Below are 26154 nucleotides of genomic sequence, written 5' to 3' on the forward strand. Positions count from 1 at the left end.
TAACTCTAGAACGTATTTTTCATACATTGTGCCAAGTATTTATGTAATCATATTTTAAATAAATATGCCAGAACTTTTGTGAGGGTTTTAATTAGAAGATCAATTTTCATTAGCTAGAAAACTTACAAAAAACAACAAAATCACACTGCAAAGCACATTAATCTGATTTTATCTAATGATTATGCTTCAGTTTTCACCCAGTCCCAAATGAATACACAGATTGTGCCTGGCTGAAAACAATGGAAAAACTCCATTAGCTATTAAAAGAGGTAAAATTTCAAACCGAGTCTAAGTTTGAATAGTGAATAGTATGGGCAAATCTCTGCTTCATTAAGGGAAATGCCAAACAGCTTTAATGGCTACTGAGGGTCACAGAGCCATGGCCCATTGCTGAAGATGTCCAGCCTGTGTTAGTTCTAGATCTGAGTTTGTTTTTCTGTGAAACTTACAATTTTGTCTTAGCTACACAAAATATATATTCAACATCTTATTTTTATCCATCTGTGATGACACTCAGATTCTGGTTTACTTTTCTCTGAACTGCCTTCTGGGATGTCAGTAAGCAGAGTTTTATTTTAGATCAGCAACACTCATTTCTCAAAACAGATATTATGTCTTATTACCCCACAGGCATGTCTGTGGTGCAAACTGTATGCTCATTTATGGTCAGGTTTGTACATGGAATAATCCTGACTTGGAAAATAAAGAGAGAATTGTGATTCAGATACGTCACAAGAAAGAACAAGGCTAAGTTATTTTTGCTGTTTTCTTATGTGGTAGGTTAATAACCACATAATTTTTCATATAAAATGAAAAGTGCTATCACGTGGGATTTATAATGATGTTTAAATATATGTGTGGCGTTTTTATTAATAATCTTTTCACTTGCTCTAAAATCATGACCATAAAAAGATAACTGTATCTGCCTAAAAGAAGAAAATCTTTTGTTCTTAGAATTATGATGCATTTTCGTATCTCTAAGCATTATGTCATAAATCCTGTTCTGTAGATTATCCACTCACCTTATCTCAAACTGATAAAATTCACATATAGAGGACAAGATCCCCAATTGTTTTTAAATTCTGCAACCCTCTGTACAGCCCCAGAAAGGATTCTCATGACGAAAACATAGTAGGGAAGGTCTACCAGAGGTGAGACCACAAGATAAAATTCTGAGATTGTAATAGCTGTAAACCCCAGTGAGATATTTGTATAACCAAGAGCTGGAACCTTTGCTTATACATCATATGAGAAACATAACATCACTTTAAAGTCTGTAAAAATCAAAAATGTGTGGTTTCTTACTGTTTAGTTATGAAGAACTAGCTTGATTCTTCTGCAGGTACTAGACCTTGATTAAGCCCTCTTTTATCATGACTCTCATGGTAAACTGCACAAAAAAAAAGGGTTAAAAAAAGTACTAAATTATGTTTTATGTAAGAGAGTTAAATAGAGAACATAGTTGTGATATGATATAAATTAATTTACATATACCTTGAAAATTATCCTGAATATTGGTTATACCTCTAATTTTACAGCCCCAGTATCTTTACACTGAAAGCAGTATTGAGGAATTGGAAAAGGTCTGGAACTTTGTGTTGGGTTGACTTTGTCTGGCTGCCAGAGAGCCACTTAGCTGCTCTCTCACTGTCCCGCTCAAAGAGGATAAGGGGAGAAAGCATCATGAAAAAGCTTTTGGGTCAAGAAGAACCACTAGCAAGTCACTGGCATTAGGAAAAGATTGCTCAAGTTGTAAAAAAAAAATTCTTTCCAGTTAAAATAGATTTGGAGGCAAATTAAAACATCACCTTCCCCATCACCAACAGTTTTGTCACCCACTCAATTTCACTCTTTCATTCCCAGGTCCCCTATATCCCCCAACCATATCCAAGAGGTGCAGAGGGGATGGGGAGTGTGAGGTTGCTATGACTACATGACAGCCCCATCCTGCCTCTCCGTCCTTCTCACATTTTTTCCCCAGCTCCACTGTGGGTCCTGTCCAGGGGCTGCAGGTTCCTGTCCATGGGCTGAAGTTCCTCTCCATAGGTCCCAGTTCTTGTCAGGAGAAACTGCTCCAGTATAGCCTCCTCAGGGCCACAGTTGCTGTTACGAGAACCTGCTCCAGCATGGGTGCAATTCCTGTCACTGGCTACAATGTGTGCTCTACAGGGCCGTGGTTCCTGTCAGGGAAAACCAGCTCCAGCATGGGCAGTCCATGGCCACAGTTCTTGTCAGGAAAACACTGCACCAGCATGAGCTCTCCAGGGCCAAAGTTCATCTCAGGAAAGCTTGCTACAGTGTGGGCTCTCCACAGCCAGTAGCTCCTCCAGGCCATATCCCCTGGTTCCAGGATGGGGTTCAGGAGGAGCCGCAGCTCCAAAAATGGCGTTTTGTCCTCCCAGGCCGCAGGCGAGTCTCTGCTCTGGCACCTGCTGCGCCTTTCCCGCTCCTGCCCTGCCCCTGCTGCTCCCAGGGTTGTTCCCTCACTCTTTTCCCCTCACACATCACCACCTGAGCAGTGCTTTGCCCTTTGTCAGGGACTGTCAGAGGTGTTGCCAGCATGGCTGCCTGGCCCAGCCCTCAGGGGCCACTGAGGGAGCTGGCTGGAACCAGCTGGAACAGGCTGGAACCGGCCAGAACTGGCTGCGTGCAGCGCAGGGTGACCCCCGCCTGGCCCACAGGGTGCCTGCAGCCGCCCTGGTGCCGCTGCCCTGCCAGGCACGGCCTAAGCGGCCTGTGGCAATCCCTCAAGGCTCAAGGCACAACGCCTTCCTTGCAAGGTGTCATGGATTCGGCCAAGCCTCTTCAGACTCGGGACAAGATGGGAGAGAGCACAGGGAACATGAGCAGGACATGGCCACCCCCTGAGCTCCCCGGCGCAGCAGCTGGGGGAAATCAAATACAGCCGGGGAATCAGCTCCCAGACAAAGCTGGGAGCGGGTACAAACTCAGTCTCTGGGTCTCTAAAGAGGAGCTCATGTACAAGCTGAACCTTCAGTTCACTAAAATTCAGGGCCATGCTACAGCTGCACGTGTGCCTGCATGGTCCTCCAGGACATGAGTGATTTTCTCACTGGAGTTATTAAACAGCCAGTTCCACTGTGCTTTCTACTCCTTCATAAACATATATGCAGAGAGTAACTGCTCTGTGTATCTGTACAGATCTCCCCACAAAGACACAGACCAGCAAGTGTAGTTGGATGCAAACTACCACTATGTGCAAGACACACATATGGCCTTTCCTTAACTTTTGGAAGTACTGTTACATTAAAAGGAAAGAAAATTATTCCTTCCTTAGGAAATCACCAGTGTCTATGAATTACATTTTTTTTATAAGAAGGCTCCTTTGCCAAAATTTGTTAAGGCATCTTGTTTATTGTGTTGCTGTAACACACAATTGTTTTGGGAGTGATGTATTTTAGCCAAAAAAGCTGAATATCAATATTCTTTGGTAACTGAAGAAACAATGCACTCAGGGTATTCTCTTCTCAGTGTAGATTACACTGTGGTGCACCTGCTCTGAAAAGGGGGAATAACATTTTTTTAAATTGATCCCAATCTATCTAAATATTCCCAAATATCTAGAATGTGTAAACTTTTAGAATAAGTAAATGCAAAAGTATGAGTATGCTATGAATGCTCAGGTCCATTTTGCAACAGAAGACATAACCCATGGAATATGGGATTAAAATACGTATGTACATAGTGTATACATGTATATTGGGCAATAAGTCTACAGATTTTACAAGTGCACAAAAGGCCACATACATTTCAAATACACCCAGCTATGATTACAACATTTCAGAAATAAACTGACAATTAAGCCATTTGATAATTAATCAAAACCAAAACCTAAAAAAGAAAATATAAAAGCTACTACATGCAGTACTCTAAAACAGAGCAAGGACAACTCAGAGAAACTTTGTCAAGTAGAACAGCAGCTCACTGGTTTATTTCATTACAAGTTTTATAGCAACTTCTAACATGGTTTATGGTGTCCATTATATAGATTACTATACAGAGGAAAAAAACCAGTCAAACAAACAGGCAAATAGACACAGCCTACTTTGACAAAAAACCAGGAACCAGGACAACTAAGTTTACTTGCAAGTGGATGAACTCTTAGTAGTATATCCTCAACGTACTTGGTTATCTGCCTAGTCTCAATACTACTTCATTTTCCTTCAATGAGACTGTAACTTGAAAAAAATTCTCTTTTAAATTACATAACAATGATACAGATTTGGTCTCCTTAATGTTTAATTTGTCAGGGTCTAAACTTTTATTGGACCTGATAACTATGAAATCACAGATACACAGCTGGCAAATAACTACTTACGAATGTAATGCCAGCACTAAGGGCATTTTAAGTTGACATTTTAACAACTAGAGCTCAGATAGCTTGCCAGAAAGCTTTTGTTTTCCCTAATTTTTAAAATATTTAAAAATAAATCCATGAAGACACGGATGGGTTTTGGAATCATACTAAGAGTATCCATGAAAGGAGTACTAGAAAAATATTAATATACAAACATAAGATACACAAAAATCTAGAAAAATATTTTCTTTTCATCTCTTCTGAAAAATTCCAGAAGTGTCCTGTTTTTCATATGGCTATACAAAATCACCCAGTTTTCACTGCCTTCTACCATAATTCCTTCTTATCATATTTTTGTTCTGGATGTAGCTGTAGCTTGTCTTAGACTTTTCTCTGCAACTCTCTTGAACTCTCAGGGCTGGCTCCTGTTTTGAGATGCCTGCTTCCATCCTCACATAGATTAGGAGTTTGTGCAGTAATCATTTTGTGCATATCTAGGATTTCATGCTAGCATCAAAGAAATGACCAGTTGATGAGAAATATTTTCAATATACTCTCTCAGGAAGCAGAATCAGACATAATGATTACCATCCTTCACAAAGGTGACCTGGAGTCCATATTCAGAGGTATGATCTCATTGTGATGCTGTCTGATGAAGCACAGTATCACATCTTGAAAAATGTATGTTATGGTATACCGAAGACAAGACTGAAATTGGAATGGCATTTCCTCCAGATGTTTCCTTTCAACAGTTCTCTTCCAACAACTGTTTCAGTTTGGGTTTTTGGTGGATTGTTTTTCAAGAAATAAGGGGGTCTTGTGAGGTATTTTTCCTATCTGAAATACAGTTGTCACTGCTGAAAGAACATGGTCCACACACAACCAAAACCTTTCTAATTTGGGGGCTGTTTTCACAGCACTTACTTTTTCTATGGTCAGCATCGTTTGAGTCACAGTTTCCAAACTATTAATTGTACAACTTGCACCAATCATGGACCATGCATATTTTTTTGTTAAAAATTATTATTAAAAAAAATTAAAATAAATGAGAGAGACAACAAAGAACACTCACACTCCTCTCAAAATATTCAATCATTTAAGTGTCCTTGTATGGACACCTTTGGAAAATAACAATTAATATGTATTAATATAATAACATTGTTATATTGTATTGACATATGCACATACTCAAACACTGACACAAATTGAAACTATCACTGATGGTAAGTGCTACATAAGTTCATACCTGAGTACAGAACTGATCCTTCTTTTCAGCAAAACTAATACCTACTTTTTTAAATAACCAAAGCTTGTGCTTTTACCTTGTTCTCTGGTTTATCTTGCTTAGCAGATGCAACAGACCAATGTCTAACTTAAAATTGCTTTGCAGCTAAGAAATAAATCTAGACAAAGTTTTTTCAGATTTTGTTCCATTCCCACTGCATCCAATCTCATCAGCAGCCATGTGGAACCCATGGAAGAATATAAATATGAAAAAACCAGAAACATAATATCAAGAAATGGTCAGGATTTTTTTATATGTAGAGATGAATATGTTGAAACATTAATTATGGGAAATTAATTATAGGAAAGTGTTGATTTAAATAAATTATTAATTTTGAAAACAAAAAGAAAACTACATCATATTTTATGTTGAAGTTCTCTGAATATATGTATTTCCTTTTCATCTTAAAGTAACTATATCTAACTAAAATATTTGTTTTAAAAAGTGATAATAATGAAAAAATGCTACAGCTGTGCTGGGCCAGACTTTTGCAAAGGAAAGCACAGAGATGGTACATGAAAACACTCTTTGTTTTAATTTCAGATGGGAAAGTTGCAAAAGCTCAGCAATTCCTTTGGGATGGGAAAAGAGGTTACTGCCCAATTCTGCTCAGAACTGGTTATTTAGTTGTGTCTGATCTTGCAACTCAAGAATCTTAGACAAAATTTTAAGAAAGAATAAAGGATATGTGATGCATTAATCACACATATACATATAATTATTAATTTCCAGTCCTATCTATCTGTAAATCAAAATGCAGTTCTTAGTTAAGCTGTTGTTAATGATAAAAATCTTTTTGTTTGCTTCTCCTAGTCAGGTTGCCATAGTCATTGTCTGTATGACACTATTATTTGTTTAAATATTGGAAAGCTCTTTTGGGAGATCTGTCTTTACTTCAGCAGCACAATTGTTCAAGGGAAGAAAAAATCTTCTTTAAAATATTTCCTAAAAAGTTGAGTTTAAAGCTGATTAAACTAAAAGATTGTTCCTCTTTAACTGATTCTAATTGAAATTCAGATCTCTAAATAGAATATAAGCAAAATGATTAAATTAAGACCCTTGCTAACATTTGCTTCTTTTTGGTGCCTCAGACATCTGTGCTTAATTATCCTTGTCAGTGGACAATATAACCTCTTCATGAAGGCTCACATGTATCTTACAGCAGAGGGAAGATGAAGTTTCTTGAAGAGAACCTTAGAGGCAAATGTAAGAGTGTATTTATTTGCCTTCTATAATTTCTCAGATGACAGCATATGAATAATAGACTTTGTGGCCCATTGCCATTGTTGGGGAGCAGCAGGGGAGAAGCTTACAGGAAAAACAAGACATAGTTATGGTCTGACCAAACTCCTAGATTTTCCATGTTTCAGTAAATCAGAAAGGTTTAGAAATTTCAAATTTGAAATAGCACTATTTAAGTATTTAGACGATTTAAAAATTAAACTTTCAAGTCTTTCTAATTAGGAACAGGAATTCAGCCATGGATTGTTTTTATTTCTAATTCAGAGTAGATTTGGAGACACTCTTCCACAAGCAGTGATAGGCTTACATGACACACAGGAGACCAGGGACAGACACAGCTGAAAGCAGCCATATCCATGAAGATGTTTAGCAACATGTGCTTTCATGTATTTACAACACAGCAAAAGCAGTCATGTGATCAGTTACCCAATGCCAGTCCATACACAGGACTTAATTGCCTTCCAGCTTCAGGAGTCAAAAAGGGTGTAGTATATGTTCCAAAGAAGAGAGCTGACATTCAGAATCAGTATGTTCTTCCTTCAGTGATTTTCTTTCCCTTCTCATCAGCACTGGCATGTATTACAGGTAAGCAATGATGACAGAGCGATTAAAGACTGAAACCACTGTTTTTCCTAAATTGAACATGGGGAAGACAAATTTTTTGCTTGTTTGTTTTCCAGTAACTTTCTTTCATACTCCGCCCAAATGCAAAAGCTAACAAATTAAAATCTCAACAGTAGCTACTACTTCATAATTGCATTTGAAATATTAAATATTGAAGGACCATAAATGAACTTTTATAGAACTTGTTCATATGATGTTTGTTGACATTTAGCACCAGTAATTCTGGTTTACTGTAACATAGCTCTTTTTTAGCTGGGACTCATGCAGAAGAGTATTTCGACCAAGATCCTTGAGCTCCAGCAGGAGATCAGTGCTGGGGAAATGGATTTCTGCTTTGTTTTAAGGTAATGTGTAGGTTTTAACTTTGCAGACTTGCCACTTCTAGAAAGTTAAGGCTGTTACCTGAGAAAGTTCCTAAAGCTGCAGCATCAGTTTAAACCACCCTATAAATACAACCAATACAACTGGCCAGCCACAAAATATACAAACTACAAATCTGATCTAGGTTTGGGGGGTTTTGCTGAGTTATTTTTAACCCAGATCACTTCTCTGATGTGGTTAACTGCTCAGACTCTGAACACTATTGATGCCTTTTCCTGGTCTTAAAATCAAGAGTCAAACACGGTTAGAAGGGAAAAAGGGATTTTACCTTGGTATTTATTTTAAGGATCCTTAGGTGCACACGTCCAGGTCGAATGCACCGAAATGCACACCGCAATGCACACCACAAATCACACCCCTAAAAGACCTGGTATAACATTATAGGTCTTACTAATTAGCATATCTATCAAAAATTCCCCAGTGAGAGGCTTGGATGAGCCCCCCTCCCCTAGGAACCTTCCCCTGGATGGTTCTATCTTAGTTTACAGAATGTGTTCTGGAGAGGACTTTGGGGTATGGGGCACACTGATCCCTAGCTACGAAGCTTCTAAAATGTTTAGTCTCTTAGCTGAACAAACAAGTCTAAGAATGTAGGCAAAAAGCACTAAGAATACAGAAGTTGTAAAAAGGTATAACAGGGGTATAAAAGAAAAGGCAAAAAATCTTCATGGCATCGCTATCAGTGTAACAGGGGCAGCAGTATGATTCAAGAATGAGCAGCAAGAGATGAGGACAGTCAGATGAAATGCATACATCTGCTATAAAAAATGCTGCCAAACTGTGGACTAATAAAATTAACAAATCATCCCACTGGCTCCTCTGAAATTGCCTTAGACGGTGAACCAAATTCAAGCACAAGAGCAAGTCACTGCGATATTTTCCTTGTAGTGTTATTAACCCACAAAGGACTGTGGGAGATGTGCTGTTCTGATTGCATAGCAGCAATATGTTTTGGGGAGATTTTTTTTTTTTAATTTCAGGATAACTGATACATAAACTGATATATAACTGATATTTGATTTGTAAATACAGGTATCTGGCTTCCAGTGCTGGTTCCACCTTTTCTGCAAATTCTCTTAATCCCTAATAAGACTCAAGTTCTCTCTCCATTACTCCATATTGTCAGTTGCACTTATTCTGCTCTCTGACTGGTCCTGCACCTGAATGGTACTGAAACCTGCAAATATTTCTCATAATACAGATTTCTCACTCTCCAGTAATTTATATTCCACTGATTTCATTGATGCCTGGTGGATTATGATCACATCCACTCTAGCAGAGTCTAGGAGACAACACACAAATTTCCTCCTGATAGGTGAGGTACAGTTCTCAATTCCATATCATAGCTGATAAGCAGCTATTTATGTGCCAATAATTGAATCCCACGACTTAAGAATCTACCTTCTTCTGTCAGCTCAGAACCCTGCCACCATCTTAACATCACAACACGGCTCCTGCATCATGGTGGTGCAACCATGTTACAATTTCTCACCAACTAAACCACAATTTAGCATTTCAGTTCTGAATCATGCTTGTTTAGCTGCTTTAAAAATGAGGGGGAAAACTCCTTGAGCAGTAGAAATGCAGATTCACAGCTGCTGTTGATTGTTTTAACTCCTTTGATGTCAGTAATTGGAAGGAAGATGAATAGCAGCTGAGGAGTTGTTTGACTCCTTTACACAAAACAGTGTCATCCAGAGAAGCCCTCTGATGGCTCTAGAGATGAGGACTTAAAAAAAGATACACTGCTGACTGACTGTCATATCTTCCACTGTGCTGATCTCATTCCAGAAACTACACATCTGCATGTGGTCAGGATGACATGTTTCACTCTGCATTGCCTCAGTGCCCCGCTCTGGTAGTTGCTCAGCATTTTGCAGAAGTGTTAAATTTTTCACATTTCCTCTAACTGAATGGAAATGAAATGAGGGTTTTATCTCAACAATCTTAAAATGCCATGCTCTGAATTTCCATTAGGGGATGATATTCTGCCACCTCACGTTATTTCTAATGTGTATAATATTTGAGTTTAAATCATACTGGATTTTATTCCAGACATAGTAAGTAATCTTTGTAACTAAATTTTCATTTTAAAGTTCTGCTGTTCTTGTTCCTCAGGTTTGAAATACCATTATACATAGGTTACTCATATACAAGGATTATTATAGCTACAGGGAAGGCCCGGTATTCAAAGGACTTCAATGAGGCAAGGTTTGCAGATAGAAGTAACAGCCTTAATTTCAGGATGAACACAACTCAGTATGAGCTTAATCAAGAGTCAGCAACTGATTGCTGAAAACGTGCACAGTAAAGCTCCTTGCTAAGATCAAGGGAGCCCTTTCAAGGCCTCCTAAATACCAGATCTCTTGCACAATGCTCATTTTCCTTTGTTCATTTGCTGTCTGGAGTCATGGCTGCTAACTTTGTCAGCAACTGAAAAACTGAACAGGAATGTGAAAAAGTTACTCTAAAACGTAAAAAAAGCCATGGGGGGTTGTTCAGACTACATCACACATGAAAGGAAGGAGACATCAGCAGCGAGCAGTCTTGCACAACATGGGTAGGCCAGGCACACTGTGCTCTGCTTCTGCAGCACTGGTTTCAGGAACCAAATACCCCCCAGCGAGGGACAGCAAGGAAGACCCCCTCAGCACAGCGACGGTGGAGAAGGCTTTCAATACAGGGGTACTGGGATTTCTTCCTAAATCTAAAAGGAAAACTCAATATTCTCCACACTTCCTTTCCCAGAACACGGTCCTACGCTTGGGTGGAGCTGCAAGCCCGGAGCTAGGCGGGAAATTTTAGGACAAGTTTGCAGTATCTCCCCCCTTTGCCGGCCCCGCCGGGCAGGTGTGTCGAGGTGAAGCGAGGGGGACGCGGCCCTCTCTGCCCCGCCGCTGCCGGGATGGCCGCGACCTAGGGGGCCGTGCTCTGCCCGGTGACACGAGGTCTCGGGGGCCATGTCCCTTCCGCAGCGTCCCCGGGGGCGCGGACGGGGCGGGGAGAAACCCGACCTCCGCTGCTTAGGAAGGGAGAGGGGCTGCAGCCGCGCGGGAGGAGGCGGCGGCGTGGCCGTGCGACTCCCCCATTCGGCGGGGACACCCCCAGCCCGGGCTGCGGGGAAGGCGACCCAGGGCGGGGCAGGGCGGGGCGCGGCGCGGCGCGGCGCTGCCCTCCGCGAGAGGCGGGAAGCCGGCGTCGGTGCGCTGCCGGCCGGCCGGAGCCATGCGGAGCTGCGGGAGGGCGCGGGGCGCTGCGGGCTGGGCCGCCCCGCTGCTCCTGCTGTGGCAGTGCCTGCCGACGGCGCGGCCCTACAACCTGGACACGCAGCACGCGCTGCTCTTTCGCGGGCGCAACGGGACCCTCTTCGGGTACTCGGTTCTCCTGCACCGCCACGGCGAGGAGCGATGGTGAGTCCCCGGCCCGGCCGCCCCCGCGGGGGCCCGTCGCGCCTTGGCCCGGCCGCGGCTCCCCTCACGCTGCCGTCTCTGCCCCGCAGGCTGGTGGCGGGCGCGCCCCGGGCCAGCTGGCCCGCCAACGCCTCGGTGGTCAACCCCGGAGCCATATTCCGGTGCTGGATCGGGGGGAACTCCAGCGGGGAGTGCGAGCAGCTCCAGCTGGGTGAGTTGGCGGTGGGACGTGGGTGGGGAGACCGCTGCGCCGGGCGGCGGCCGGGGACCGAGGGTCGGTGCCCGCCGCGTTGCGCACACCGCTGCTCCGCTCCGCTGCCTAACGGGTTGTGCTGGGCCCTTCTGGCTTAAACTGGCTTCTGCCTCTCGCTGAGGGGTGAGATCAGCGCTACTGCCCAAGGACTGTAGCGGCGGCATCAAGAGAAACATGCACCAAAGCTTGATTTGGGGAAGTTAGGTGTGACAGCTGCCCCTTCCCACAGCCGTTTCTCACCTTTCAGCCTCCGGGTCAAAAGCCCCATGAGAGTTTCGGTCTGACTCCCGCACTGCTCTGTGAAGAGCTAGTGCAGCTTTCAGGGCAGTGGGCGAATGCAATACTCTTGGGGATGGGAGGGCGGAAGTATATGCCTAAATCTTGTTTTCTTTGGCAAAGCCTTTCTTTCGTAGAAGCCACCCTAAAGTAACTCCGAACCACAGTTGCCTTGCTGATGGGTTCTCCCTGCTTGCAGATTTATTGAAAAATTGAGTTTCAGGGGAACAAAGCTATTTTTGACAGAATCAGTTTTTACAGGTCCTGCATTTAAGGTAACTCCTCTATCTCCACAGTCTCCATACTTAGGCGATGTAACTGGCTACACTTATCCAACTTTCAAGTGTTTGACACTTGTTAAAAAGAAGAAGGTTTTGCAATGGGTTACCGTGTGAACATGTGTGAATTGCTTTGGGCTCTCTTCCTGTCCCACTTGCATACAGAGCTGTTCACTCTATTCATATACTGTGTAGAGAATCTTCCTCAACTTTTACTCTGCCACCCTCTAACCGAGAGTATCCCATCCGTTGTTATGAGCCCAGTAAGGATTAGCGCGGGAAAGGCCCTATCAGAGTATTTGAAAGCAATAGTGCGCCATGAACTGGTGGGCTGTCAGGGCAGAGCTCAGCATTCTGTGATAAAAATGGTAAAACAATTATTTCTCTACATGTCTGTGTGTAAAACTTAGAACTGACAGGTTCTGTCCAATTGTTTTGCTACAAATGGATATAAAGAGTTATATTTTGTAGGTGGGCTACAAAAGCCTAAGATACTTCAGTAGTGTTTTTCTTACGGTCACATAAGAAAAAGACTAGCAGTTGCCACTAGAAAGAATGGCAATTAAATTTGTACCAGCCCAAGTAGCTTTTGCGGGGTTTTTTGAGTAATTTCATTCCAATACTATATCTATTGAAAAGTTATACATAAATAAGAGCTTTTTTTTTTTTCCGACTGCTTGTTTGTGAGAGGAGGCTTGCAAAAAGTCAAAGAGGTCAACTAAAGTGAAATAGAATATGCTGAGAGTCAGTAAACCCCTATTCTTGGATTGGTGGTAAAAATAGTCCTTTACTGTGTGAGGAAAGGAAAGGAAGGCTTGAAAGTTTCAGGTTCTTTCAAAACCATGCACATCTGCAGTGCCTCTCAATTTACTCATTTAGCCAATGGAGAAACAAAAGCTCCAAAGAAATAATATGATGGGTTTTTCCTCAATAGCTTAGGGGATTCTAAGTGAAATGATGCAACAGGCATATGAAAATGTTTATGTGGTTCCAAAGGCTTAAGTTAACATGGCCTCTATTCCCAGGTTCAGAGGCTGCAGGTTTACCCAGTGTAGTTTACTGTCCTGTCCTTTTTAAAAAAGTAGTTGCACCACATGAGATTTTTGCAAACTGTAGATTTTCTTTACTGCTAGATGACATCTTTGCATCACTGAGGTTCATCTGTAGCATTTCTGAAGTTAAATAGATGCTGAAAAGAAGTGCTGTATTGTAAAACAGGTCAATGAGGTCAATGAAGAAGCCAAAGGCAGCTGTGGTGCATGGGATGTGAACGAAGTGGGGTAGTATCTGAGGTCACAGAAATACACAAGGGAACTTGCAATTACAAAGCAGAACTTAATTGTCTCTCATCTAACTCATTCAAGTTTGGGTTCTGATCTCACAGAATAGGGAATTTCCTTAGAAAAATGTGTGGCGATATATTACACTGCTGAACAGGCACAATGAAAATTAAGTGTTTCTATCTTGCTCTTAAATTATTGAAATCACATTTTGTTCTGGTAAAAGCATGTTTGAGGTGGTAAGTTTCTAATTATAAGTCATAAAAATGTGGAGGTGATAACAGGCAATAGAAGTGACTTTCCAAATGTTGGGCTTCTGTAATAAATGTATGTGAATTACTTAGAGACGTAATTATGTTAAAATACTTTGTGTTTCCTTTTCGCTAAAGTGGCCTTGAAACTGGCATAACTAATTAATGAAGGATTCATGAACAATTAGGAAGCCTTTGATCACACAAAACTGCTGTTGTATTTTTATATGTCACAAGTTCCTATCTGCTTCTTCAGTTGCAAGAGTTGCTGGGAATAGTCTTATGCTGCAGTCACGACAGTGTCTGGGATAACTCATTCAGACATATTTTAGAGAATTTTAATGTTGTTCAAGGTGTTGCAGGCCCTGGGCTGGTTGAAGAGCTGAAAAGAGCCGTGAGTTTCACTAGCAAGTCTTTGTCTTCCTAGCCTCTTACTGGCACTTTTGTATCTCTCTCTGACTGATGAATAGAAAAGTTTTCAGAGTCTCTTTTCGAGTTCTAGTACCTCTGTTTATGGTATCAAGTGTTCCAGACTGCAGACTTATTTGTATTTGGAGTATTTTTAAATAATGGCTTATGTTAGATGCAGAAGCTTGTAATCAAACTTCAGGCACAAACACAAAATACAGTGCTTCAGGCTGAAGCACTAACTGTCCATCTTCTAGTCTTGAATTTCACATCCTTGCCCATGTCAGTTTGGGGTAGTCACAGATTATGGCAGAGGAACTTACACAAAGTTCTTTGCACATTTTGACCTATTGAATTTTGGACTTACAAAATGTTACAGAAATTCTTCAATAGCACTGGCTCTCAGATTTGAAACAGTGATTGACTGGCTAAAGTATATAGGAAACAATATGTGCTATTTTCCATCCAGTCTAAAGAAAGAATTAGTTTTAACTACAAATGAATGCAGGAAATTTAGCGCATACCGTTTAACATAAGGCCAGAAAGCTCTGCCTGCTGTTTCAGTCTTTCTCCCTTCCTTTAAGTCTGTGCTACAATTAACCTGTGAACAAATTGCCCTCTAGCTCCCCCAGCTGAATCATTACAATGGTAAAGTGAGCAGTTAATGGTTTTCCCCAAAAGGCAGAGCTGTGTTTGTTCAACTTTGATTTTGGTAAGTTTGGTTTTTGGTAGTTTGGCTTTTTTATGTCGCTTGCATTGCTCATACCTTGCAAGTGATCTCTTTCAAATAGCCTTACCTATTCCAAGGAATATGAGATCTTCTGGACCTAGGTCTGTTACAGAAGTATGGAAAAAGGTGTCACTTAAAAATGTTTTGGGTAGAAGTCGTTTGAGGGGTGTAAGACAGATAAAACCTGTCAGATCTGTTAAAAGAGAAAATATTTCCTGGGTGAGTAAAAGTAGACTCTGAGACCCTGACATCTGGAGCAGGATATCAGAAGGCTTATCGCCTTTGCAGTAGGCTTTGTAGTTTTCATCAGTTAGCAGGAGGACCAGAGGAGTTCTTGGGGGATAAAATGGATCATGAGAGTCTGTTGGGCATGGAAAACACTGGAGCAAGTTATATAAAACTGGTTTCTCAGACGACATTGCAAACCTCTGTATAATAATCCTTGAGGCCAAAACCAGAAGTGGCTTTATAAGTTGTGACCTTATTTATATGCAGTTGCATTGTTTCTGTGGATGTGTTCAGTGGGGATTATAGCAGGAGTGTATCTTCCAGCTGTGTAATGTACACAGGCATGGGCAATTACTTATTTCTCAGTGACTTTATGACAGCACGTGCTTCTTTTCCCTGAGGCAACCAAGCTGCCATGTCCTCTTGAGCTTATGCAGTGCTGCTCTGTTGCTTGTGCAGAGAACTGCATTTTCTCATTTGATAAAGCTTTTATAATGTCATACCCTGAGCAGGGACTCATCAGGGTGTCTGGGATGTCAAGTTATCACTTCTCTCTCCCACAAAGGTCTGTAATTTTCAAGGTGGTTGAATACTTGCCAGCCAGAGAAAGAGAGGAAACATAAGGCAGCAGGTCAGCAGAGGGCCAAAATAATTCTGAATCAACATATACTGGAGCAAAGGAAAAGGGGATTGCAATCCAATGAGTGTCAAGGAATGGTGGTGCTTTTTCTTTTTACAAACCTCTGAAACAGGCACAGAAATGAAGCACTAAGGCTGAACTTACTCATCTCTCACATCATCATTTTCTGGTTTTATTTGATTTACTGATAAAAAGTCTTAATCGCTTGGGATCTAAATTCATTGCCCTGATCTTCTCTACTTCCATTTCCTGCAAATCCACATAAAAGCAAGTCCCAGGTAAGTCATTGTTATAAGAGGATGGAATGCATTGCTAGAAGGGAGTTACCAAAGTGCCTTTTGCAGTTCAAAGGAGGACTAATTCTTACATGTGGGAGTGTAATGGAGTTTTCTTTTCTGAGGAGATTTCAATCAGGTTAACATGCTCTATAATTCATGCAAACTATGGAAATGTCTCCCTTAGGAAGTGAGAAGTTTTCCATGACGTAACTCCAAAATTCAATTCCAAAACTAAATTCTAAACTTGTTTCTGAAAAGTGGTATATATTTAGTACATGGAATTTCATATCTCTGACATTAGCCAATAGGATAATCTATGTATTCATTTAAACTCTCTAATGCATTAGACAGTAATAAATGCCAGTTCTGCTGTCAGCACGGGTGTTTTGTTTGGTGGGTTAATTGTTGAAGGCTTTTTGGTGGGGCAAGGAGTGAGAAGGTGTGGGGTGTGATTTATTTTTTCCATGCAAACAATGTCCCATCAGCATTAGCACTCTGTGGTCTGTACTGGCATCCTCTTCAGGGTAACTAAACTCACCCTTAAACCTCAAATATTTTGGGTTCACCTGTAACTATTCAATCTGAGAAAGTCTTAAAAATTATGCAAAAGAATTTGTTCAAATGACATAATGTGTTTCTTTATTTTATAAGATTTTTTTTTTCCATGAACTGACATGCTGATGCATGGAAGGTACTGATTCAATAATTTGATTAATGCTTATTCATACAAACATCTTAAAAATGAAAAGCTTGCTTTATATAACTTAGAATAAATGTGTAGCTTCTCCTTACCCTGGGGACCATTACTACTTTCCAGAAGAAAGCAAATACTTGCTAACTTAGCAATACTGTAGCCTTTTGGGGTGTGGGGGCAGAGTTAGAAGAAATTTGCATGTATTCTCTCAAGGTTTTAAAAAATAACTCTTCTTAAGAACAAACACTAAGAGCTGCTGGTGAATAATTGCAACAGTGAAAGGAGAATGCAGAACATGCATAGGTGATGATCTGGCACCCCCAGTAGAGATTGCAGATATACAACCTTTATTTGATAGCCATTTGCAGTAGAGATTGTTTTAAGGTCTGCTATCAACAGATATGTAGTTGGAGAGATGTTTGCTTTAGACTAGAGTTTAGGTGGCACTCACAGGTGTTACTTGTGTTTCTTATGAACTTTTAGGCTGAAGAACACTTACAGAGACAGCCTTCACCAAAACTGAGTGTAATGTCACTTTCTATCTTAGTAATGATGGAGAAGCCAATCCTCCGTGCCAGCCTATCACATTCAGAGCCAGTATGCTCCCTTTGGCTACCCACAATCATACCTTTGCTCAAGAAGAAAGTAGGAAGTCTACATGACCTGTGTAAGACAGAGACAGAGGTCAGATCCACCAAATCCGAATTACTGCATTGTCCCCCCAGAGTTCTTGGGTGCTCCCGTTAGCCACCACATTGTTCTTCACTTCTCCCTCTGCTCAGAGCATTGGTCCTTGTCTCCTAGGCAACCCCAGTGGAGAGCGCTGTGGGAAGACTTGTTTGGAAGAGCGTGATAATCAGTGGCTGGGTGTCAGCTTGTCGAGGCAACCAAAGGAAAGCGGCTCTATCGTCGTATGTATTAACCATTGGATCTGCGTGTCTTGGTCAGACTGCAACGGCCTTTCGCATGCTTCCACATCAAATGCTGTCTGTTTTACATCCATAGGCTTGTGGACATAGATGGAAAAATGTGTTTTACGTGAAAAATGAACACAAACTGCCACATGGTATTTGTTTCGCCATCCCTTCTGATTTTCGAACTGAGCTGAGCAGGAGAATATGCCCATGCTATATAGGTAAGCAGAATGCTTGAGTCCTTTTGTAGGGAAGGGTGAGACACACAATTGGATGGTACAGTTTGTGAAAAGCCTGTGTTGCTCTGAGCAGGTGTTCTGCAGCCAAAGGTTTGGGGGCTGAGTGCTGATTATATGAGCCCAGTTTGTGATGTAAAGATGTTTATCAGTTTAAAGAAAAACTGCTTTCAAAAGTCAAAAAAAATTTCTATATAATAACAGGGCATCAGAATAGCTTTTCCCTGGACTGCATTGCTGAAGGATGTGTGCTTCTCAAAAACAGGCCAGTAGAGGACATCCTCCTTTCCTTTACTCTTGTCATTTGCTTGCTCTGCTCAGGAGAGTCACACAGCAGAGCAGCAGAAATACCTGCAAGTGATTGTTGCCATCTGTTCCTTAGCCTTTGATACAAAGGTGCGGTGGTGCTTGTCACAGCATGTGTCCTTGTCCCTTACTTGCCTTCTGCCAAGCCTGCTGCTGTGGCATGAGACCTTCAGGGGTCTTTCCTCAGAGAACTTCAGGAGCAGAATAAGTGTCAAGACCTGAAGCTAATAAATGATTCCATCCATGCTTTTCCATTCTTATCTACCACCCACTCAGGAGAGCAATCTCGTGCCCTGATCTCATGCCCCTGTGTCTTGCCAGTGCAAGGATCAGCTGATAATCTGACCTTTCTGTGCAGAGAGTGATGCCATCAAACATCCCACTGCTGGCTTTGGAGAATGTTACAAGGGATGGTGAAACCATGCTTTTATCTTTAGAGACTTTAGGTGTACAAATCTATGTATGGAATGAAGGGTATCCTGATGGCAGGCAGTCAGCAAAGAATTGCAGGAAACCAGAGATGGGACAGAGTGTTGGATTGCTGAGGATGAAAGCAATATGTCAAAGACGGCCATAAAACGAACACTTCATGGCACCAGTGGAGCACAGGGCAAGTTCTGTCAAGATACATAATCCTGTCAGTCAGAGTGTGCCAGAATTACAAAGTGGAAGGGTATCCAGATGTGGTGCTGAAACTATTTGGCTGTTTCATTCATGGAACAATTTTGAAAGGAAAGTATAGCCTTTAAAGTCACAACATTTCAAAGGCAGGTATGATCAAGTGATACATAGTGTTTTGAGTTTGTTACAATACTATATTGCACCCAAAGGCCATAGAGTGGAAACCAGTGTTTTTAGTGTTATTACAGAACTGACAACCAACTTTTTGGGGGATGGGGGGATTGTGGTTTTTTGGTTTTTTTTTCCCTAAGTTGTCTCAACTTCTGTCAAAGGCCTGGTAACAAAACTCTGGAACTACATGCTTCTCATCCTTTTTAATATTTCTTGCCTATTCCCAGATCATGCACGAAAGTTTGGAGAAAACCATGGGTCATGTCAGGCTGGAATGTCTAGTTTTTACATTGAGGTGTGTATTAAAGATACCAAACGTCGCTCTGTTTATATACTGACTTTTATGTATAATATGTAAAAGTGTATACGTAAATGCAAACATCAACGCCGTATTTTATTGGAGGAGGGAAAAATCACTTTTCTAATTTTTTTTAATTGAATCTTGCTATGACTTGCATGATAATTCCCAAGTAAGCTTTTAACTTTTATTCCCAAGAATACTTTTACACCTTACTGAATGCAAAGTTATTTTTCATCTGGAAAAAAGGCATGGATATAGCAGAGGATGAAATTTTATTATTTTCTTTAATCTGCTTGATGTAACATTAGTAATGCTTACCTTCTTGCTTTACAGAGTAATATTCTATATTATTTAATCTCCATTCCACCCTAAGATTGTAATTTCTAAAAAACTCCTTTGAGAAGAGAATATCCTGTTTGTTTTTGTTCTTACAGTTCAAAGCTGTTAATAACCATATTTTTACAAAGTCTGGAAAATATTATCTGTAATCTAGTGGTAAACCACAGTGCTGAGCCAGATGCATCTCCAGTAGCATTTCATGGAATTCACAGGAGATCTAAAGAAAAGCATTTTACTTGTTTTGCTTATTTTCATGAATATTTCAATGTGAATAACATGGCTTTGTTTTACTTTTCTTTTAGGACTTAATTATAATGGGAGCCCCTGGATCATTTTATTGGACTGGTTCTGTTTTTGTATACAATACAACTGCGAATACAATCCACGCTTACACAGATTCAAATAACCAAGTAAAATTTGGCAGTTATCTAGGTACTTAAAATATTTAATACTTTACTAAAATATAAGGTAAATAGCTGGTCTTGGGATGAGTGCACAGTGTTTTTCAGTGTTTTCACTATTAACCCCAGAAGCAATGGTTTTAAAGATGTGTTCTGATTTTGTTAAATATTATTGAATTATAAGGCTTCCTCTCTGTTCTTTTTATGAGGAAACTTCTCCAACATTGGATTTCTGTTCTTATCATCTCTCCACTGACTTTTAATCATTTCTTGATTTAGAAGGTAGAGATGCTTCTGATTAGCAATGGTTTTCACTTCACTCTTAAGTCCGAAATGCTGCCAAGAGCTTTCACAGAAAAAGACAATGATTTTACATATAAGAAAAATCTGAAAAGATTGTTACAGTGAAAGCTGTAAGCAAGTCTTAATTGCATTGTCAATAAGGGGAAGTATGCTATGACCTTTAGAGACAAAGTTTCCTCCAATAGTTTTTTTTTTTTCTTTTTTATTCCAAACACATCTTGGTCTAGATATGTGGGAAGGCAAACCTCATCTATGAATGTCTGCAACCAAGGCCATGAAGTTCTATTCGTGTACCTATATCCAAGTAACAAGCTGAATTTAGGGCTACAGTTTGGAAAGGTTTATTTCAGAAAACATCAGCAGCTTCAGTCATTTCACAAACACTAAGAAAAGCTCATCTTTCCTTTCTGAAGTCCTGAGCAAGAATATTTTTGCTTGTGACCATTGGTTTTTGCGTTTTCCCATTCAGAGTTCCGGTTCACGTGGATAAACATTTCCTATTTCTGATTCCACTCCTCTGACAATAGGAAGTTGGCATATGTTATGAAATAGCTGTTGTGAAACATAGGAACTAACTAACACTTCAGAATTCAGTTCTGAGCTGCAAAGGCCGCAGTGCCTCTGCGGGAAAGTCAAGCAAAAGAGAAGCTGTGTCGTAAAAGGGGATCAGGCACGCAGATCCTTAGGGTCAACCAGTAGCACTTCTAACCTTTCATAGGACAAAAGAAAAGCTTCAGAGAATGCTCCAGCTTTCCAGTAATAATCAGCAGAAAAACTACTGCACCTGTCTGGGGAAAAAAGTTCATTCCAGATTTCTGCTTCTACAAGTATAAGAACGAGAATTTCTGTAATGAATGAGTCAAATCATTGACAGCCAGAAGCCAGATACAGGCAAATGGGTGAAAACCTGCATAAGGACTATGTTGGAGAGAGTGTAGGGAAGGCCTTTCCACACAAATGTGGTCTCTCTTAGTTTCCTTGGCCATCCAGAACATGAAATCAGCTGGAGTTTGCTTCCAAGTACTGCTCTAGTGATCTGGAGCATGTTGGCTCAGCACAGCCATATGTCTTCTAAACTTGCCCTTCTACAGGAAAGTAAAGAAGGGCACCATTAACTCGTCTGTGTGTCTTTACAGTAGCAGCTGTGATAAACCTTGAATTTTGCATTTTCATGCTATACTTTAACCTCTGCTTCCTTCCTTCATAATAATCCATAGTGTGGTTGAAAGAATTTAAAGGTACCTTTCTTCCCCTCCCTCAGCTTCTGTCCCATCTTTGTGATTGTTGAAAATAAAAACTTGTTCAGGGTTAATTCTGTTACCAAATTTTGTTTTTAGAAGTCTGAGTTTGTTTTTTCCTTAAGTAATGAATAAAATTATCCCTACCAAGTGGTGGAAGAGTGTGACCAGAGTGTAATTCAAGCACACGATTAGATAGAATTATCTATTTACTCTGTTCTTCTTCTGGTAGGGACAAAGAAGTTGGCATCTTTATTTATGTTTTTCATGACACTGTTAAAGAGTAATAATTAAGAAACTAGAGACTACAGGAAGTGCAAACGTATTGTAGCATTTTCCATATGTTGGAAGAAACAAAGCTGTTCATGTACCAGACAACTGAAAGAAAGAAGGAACTTAGAAAGACATTCGTAATACATAACTCTAGGTAATATTTTCTTCACTACTTCAGTTTCTACCCTTGGAGAATTGTAACTGACTTTTATAAAAGGAATTTTCTAAGTTATTCAGTCTTTCAAATCGGCTGGCCCTGATGAAAGAGTAACCTACGGTAATTAACAAAGTGCCTTAAAGAAATCATAAAGTAAAAGACAGTTCCTTTTAGAAATCTGAGGATGACAAGTAACATTTCAGAAAACTGAAACTGTAGTAATGGTAAAGAGAAGAAAACTATGGAGTTGGAAATAAAAGTTCGTTTCTCTATGCCTTTCAATTTAAAGTGTCAGTTATGTGATTTCCCCTCCCCTGCCAAACATTCTCATACCATTAAAGAAAAATGAGGACTATGCGATTACTGTAATTTTTGTGTATGTTTGGCTTTTTTTTTAAGTTCTTAAGAATTTGTAATGTCTAACTTTAGCAAAACCAAAATAACTAGAAAATAAATGACAGAGGAGGTAAATTAAGGTTTATACTTAATTTTTTGTTGAGTAAATAAAAACTAGGTGTTGACCTTCAAGTGATAAATTTCCCTGTTCATCTCTTTTAGCTTAAAATATGAAAAGAAAAAGGTGTCTTAATGGGAACTTGAATTCTAGGCAGTTATTTTCACAGATGAAAGATTCAAGGCTTGTTCTCATCTATCCAAGATGATTTTTCCATTTTCTCTGCCTGCTGTGAACATCGGCAGTCATTCAGTAAATGCAAGAGTAGCAGAATATGTTATCTGTCTTTCCTGTTTCAGTTGAGCTGTAATGTATTCTGGAAAGAGTAAGGATGACTTGTGCAGCTACAGGTTAAGATGTTAGCCTTTGTTTTGCCATTCTGTGTCTGGATGTCTGCAGCAAAATATGATCCTGTTTAAGATCTGTCTCCACGCACAGAAAGGCTTTGGAATGTTGATTTATTTACAAAAGCTACTGTAATAGTTTTTTATTACATAATCAGGCTTTTGCAATTCGTTCCTGACATTTTCATGTGTTGTGTCCATGGTGCTCTCTGTGTGTATGTGCATCTAGAAGTAGCACTGCATTTAGTTTTTCTTCAATCCACCTACAATAGTCAAAGTGTAACAATTGAATCAAGTATTACGACATTGTAGTGCATGTACTTTTGATCATTTTTATTTGTATTAATAATATGGACACCTGACCCATTGCAGAATATGCATTAACAGAAGGTGTTTGCAATTTATTTTATTTTCCTTTGAAGTATGGCAGATAATTGAGTTCTTGGGAAGAAATTAGTGTTTCTGACACTTTTTCTTGCTTGATGGAACTTACTGTTTGTATTTACCTTTTACTTGCACTTCAAAAACTTTCTGTTCTTTTTACATTGCTCACTTGCGTGAGGTCTGAATGTCAGACTTACAAAAATTTATGGTGTTGACAGATTTTATACAGCATGCTCCCATTCTTTCTTTGTTATGTAGCATTTCCAGTATTGAATAGTGCATTTCTAATTTGCAGGATATTCTGTTGGAGCAGGACATTTTCTGACACCATCCAGTACCGAAGTAGTTGGAGGGGCTCCCCAACAGGAGCAGACTGGTAAAGTAAGTGATTGTGATATTGTTTTGAAGACTATAACCACACAAAAACACTCATGATCTTCCTATTTAGATTAATATATTAAAGACAGGTATCAGATACGACTTCTCATGGGGGGGAAAAGTTGAAGAAGGAACTAGGGTAGATAGTCTAGGTAACATTGATATGAACTATGGTGTTAAAAAAAGGTGTGCAGGTAGGAAATAGGGGATAGCTGTACTTTGTGATATTGTGCATTGTTTTGCTGATTCTGTAGCACCTGCTGTAGAGAAAACACTGAGAAGTATTTCAGATTACAGTTTTCTGAATGCCACTTTTATTTTTTTTTTTCATTTTAGGCATATATTTTTAGCATTGAGAAGCAACTAAATATCCTATTTGAACTAAGGGGTAAAAAGGTAAATGTTTTGTATTACTTTTCTGCACCTTGTAACTTCTAGCACATCTTCATCAAAATTCAAAAATAATAATGATTTCTTGTCTGCACACAGCTTGGTTCTTACTTTGGAGCTTCAGTCTGTGCTGTGGACCTGAATTCAGATGGCTTCTCAGACTTACTAGTTGGTGCTCCAATGCAAAGTACCATCAGAGAAGAGGGAAGAGTTTATGTCTATATTAATTCAGGTTCTGTAAGTATTTTCTCTTAAAAACACATGGCAACACAGCCGTTCTGGTTTAACAGGCGAAGAGGAAGAGTTTTCCTCTCTTCGTATCCAATATTTCAGGATATGGGAAAAGCAGCAGTAGAGCTGTGATGACTACCCAGGAGGTGTGCATAACACACCCCCAAAGGCTGTGGTGTCAGCTGTAGCACAGTTACTCACAGCAGTGTTGGAACTGAAGGCAGACTGGGTTAGTTTCCTAGGAGCTGTAGGTGGTGACAGCCTGTCGCTGCAGCCCCTTTCCAAGCTCTCCTTCACTACTGTGCTTCTCGCTGAACTGCCGTGTGAAGAACAGCTGATTAAGCCCTTCAGAAACAAACATGGGCTAAAACATTTGCCTGCTGTTACTGGTACCTGTCAGGAAAGAGACTGGTACTCCTCAGCTTTGCAAATAAAGTGACTGGACAGATCATGCATTAAAATTAGCTTCTTTTTTCTGAGGTTCAGTAGTGGAAGTGCGATCACTTTAATATTCTTACACTAAATACCATAAAATATGTTTGAAAATGCTTGCTTCTACTCCAAGGAATTTGGTGGGATTATATATCTACTATCCAAGGCAGTTTTAACATTTTGAGTAATGTTCCAGGTCACCTGGAAGATGCTCTGTTAATGTGCCATTGACTCTGTTTTCCTTCAGGGAGCAAAGATGGTAGAACTGAACATAGAGCTCAGTGGGAGTGACTCCTATGCAGCGAGGTTTGGAGAGTCCATAGCCAATCTAGGAGACATAGATAATGATGGCTTTGAAGGTAAGAATACAAAGAAAACCAATTTCTCAAAAGAGAAATTGGGTAATATAAAGTATTTCTTCTGTAGTAATTAAAAAGCAGAGCAGAGCCAACTTCTTTAATGATCTAAACCATCAGTATCAGCCCTGTAAAGATAATGGTGTGTGTGTTGGTGTAGAATCTGACCTCAAGAATGTGTGTGTAATTTTAATTGGCATGATTTTAACTTGACTGTCCCATTTTCCTCTCACCAGTAGAGAGACATAATGTGTTTTGTGTGCTTTAGTTACCACAGTATGGATTCAGTCAATGTGGATTCAATCAGGGAATTGTTCAGTAAAACCAAACAGTCAGAAGCTTTGTGTTTCTTGTGATTTTGGTTTGGTGCAGCATAAAGTATTTCAGATTTGCAGGTAGTTCAGGTTTTGCTTATTTGTAAATGCAAGTTTGCAGTTATTAATAGTGACTTTCAAGATGGTTTAATAACCTCCCCCCCTCTCTCCCCTGGCTATTTCAACCATGGGGGTTTTTGGTAAGGGCTGTTGAGGATGGATTGGTGAGCAGGTACATTCATTCAGTTTGTTATGAGTTGCTGCACCCCTCTGGAGTTAAGTAATCTAGGCTTAATAAAACATATCCCTTTGTACCAACCAGCTACCTTCATTTCCTCGTTAAATGCCTTTTCAAGCTCACTATTGACCGTTATGGACATTTCTTAGAAAAATAAATGGTTCATTTTGGCACTTTATAATAACAGTACTGTATTTCAGTGACCTAACCCATGTGGGAAGAGCAGGAAAACCATCACTGTTCCATGAATACAAGGCTTTTTTTTTTTTCTTTTTGTAAAGATCATGATAATTTTGGCTATTTGCATGGTAACCTTTTAACCTCTTAAAGGTCAAAATTAGTATTGCTAGAAATAGACTTCATCTTTAACGTAATAGCTGTATTTGATTGTTGCTTTTCATACATAGTAACTAAGGTAGAATCAGATTACTGGTCTGTTTTGGTTTATATCTTTGTTTGCTTGTATCTATGTTCAACACTGCCTTTGAATTCAGGCAAGTGAATCGCGTCTGGCATTGCATGCATCAGGATTTGCATTTCTTTTAACTGTTCCTTGTTCATATTTCCTAGTGAACTGATCATTGCTAAATTTTTTTTCCACAGATGTGGCAATTGGGGCTCCGCAAGAAGATAATCTAAAAGGGGCTGTTTATATATACAATGGGAGGAAAGATGGAATAACACCATCATTTTCACAGGTGTGCTTTTTCAATGCAAAATACCCAATACAGAAAAACCCTAAGTTTAAATCTTAGAGGGTTTTTGCTTCATTTAACGCTGACCATCTGAAAGACTTT

General features: G+C 40.0%; 1 protein-coding gene across 1 annotated transcript in view; it reads left to right on the top strand.

Annotated features, from left to right (window-relative positions):
• The first annotated feature begins 11034 nt into the window (after positions 1-11034).
• Positions 11035-26154, top strand: part of ITGA4 (integrin subunit alpha 4) — a 35201-nt gene continuing 20081 nt past the window's right edge. Inside the window, exons 1-11 of the mRNA XM_042040551.1 lie at positions 11035-11260; positions 11350-11471; positions 17381-17487; positions 17582-17711; positions 19052-19119; positions 19767-19896; positions 23314-23399; positions 23733-23792; positions 23886-24023; positions 24697-24808; positions 25961-26055. Of these exons, the coding sequence (XP_041896485.1) occupies positions 11076-11260; positions 11350-11471; positions 17381-17487; positions 17582-17711; positions 19052-19119; positions 19767-19896; positions 23314-23399; positions 23733-23792; positions 23886-24023; positions 24697-24808; positions 25961-26055 (1233 nt within the window). The 5' untranslated portion in view covers positions 11035-11075. The remainder of the gene's footprint in view (positions 11261-11349; positions 11472-17380; positions 17488-17581; positions 17712-19051; positions 19120-19766; positions 19897-23313; positions 23400-23732; positions 23793-23885; positions 24024-24696; positions 24809-25960; positions 26056-26154) is intronic.

The sequence above is a fragment of the Corvus kubaryi genome, unplaced genomic scaffold, assembly GCF_017639235.1.
Source record: "Corvus kubaryi isolate FWS band 111438036 unplaced genomic scaffold, C.kubaryi_AGA036_p1.0 37396, whole genome shotgun sequence".
Lineage (NCBI taxonomy): Eukaryota > Metazoa > Chordata > Aves > Passeriformes > Corvidae > Corvus > Corvus kubaryi.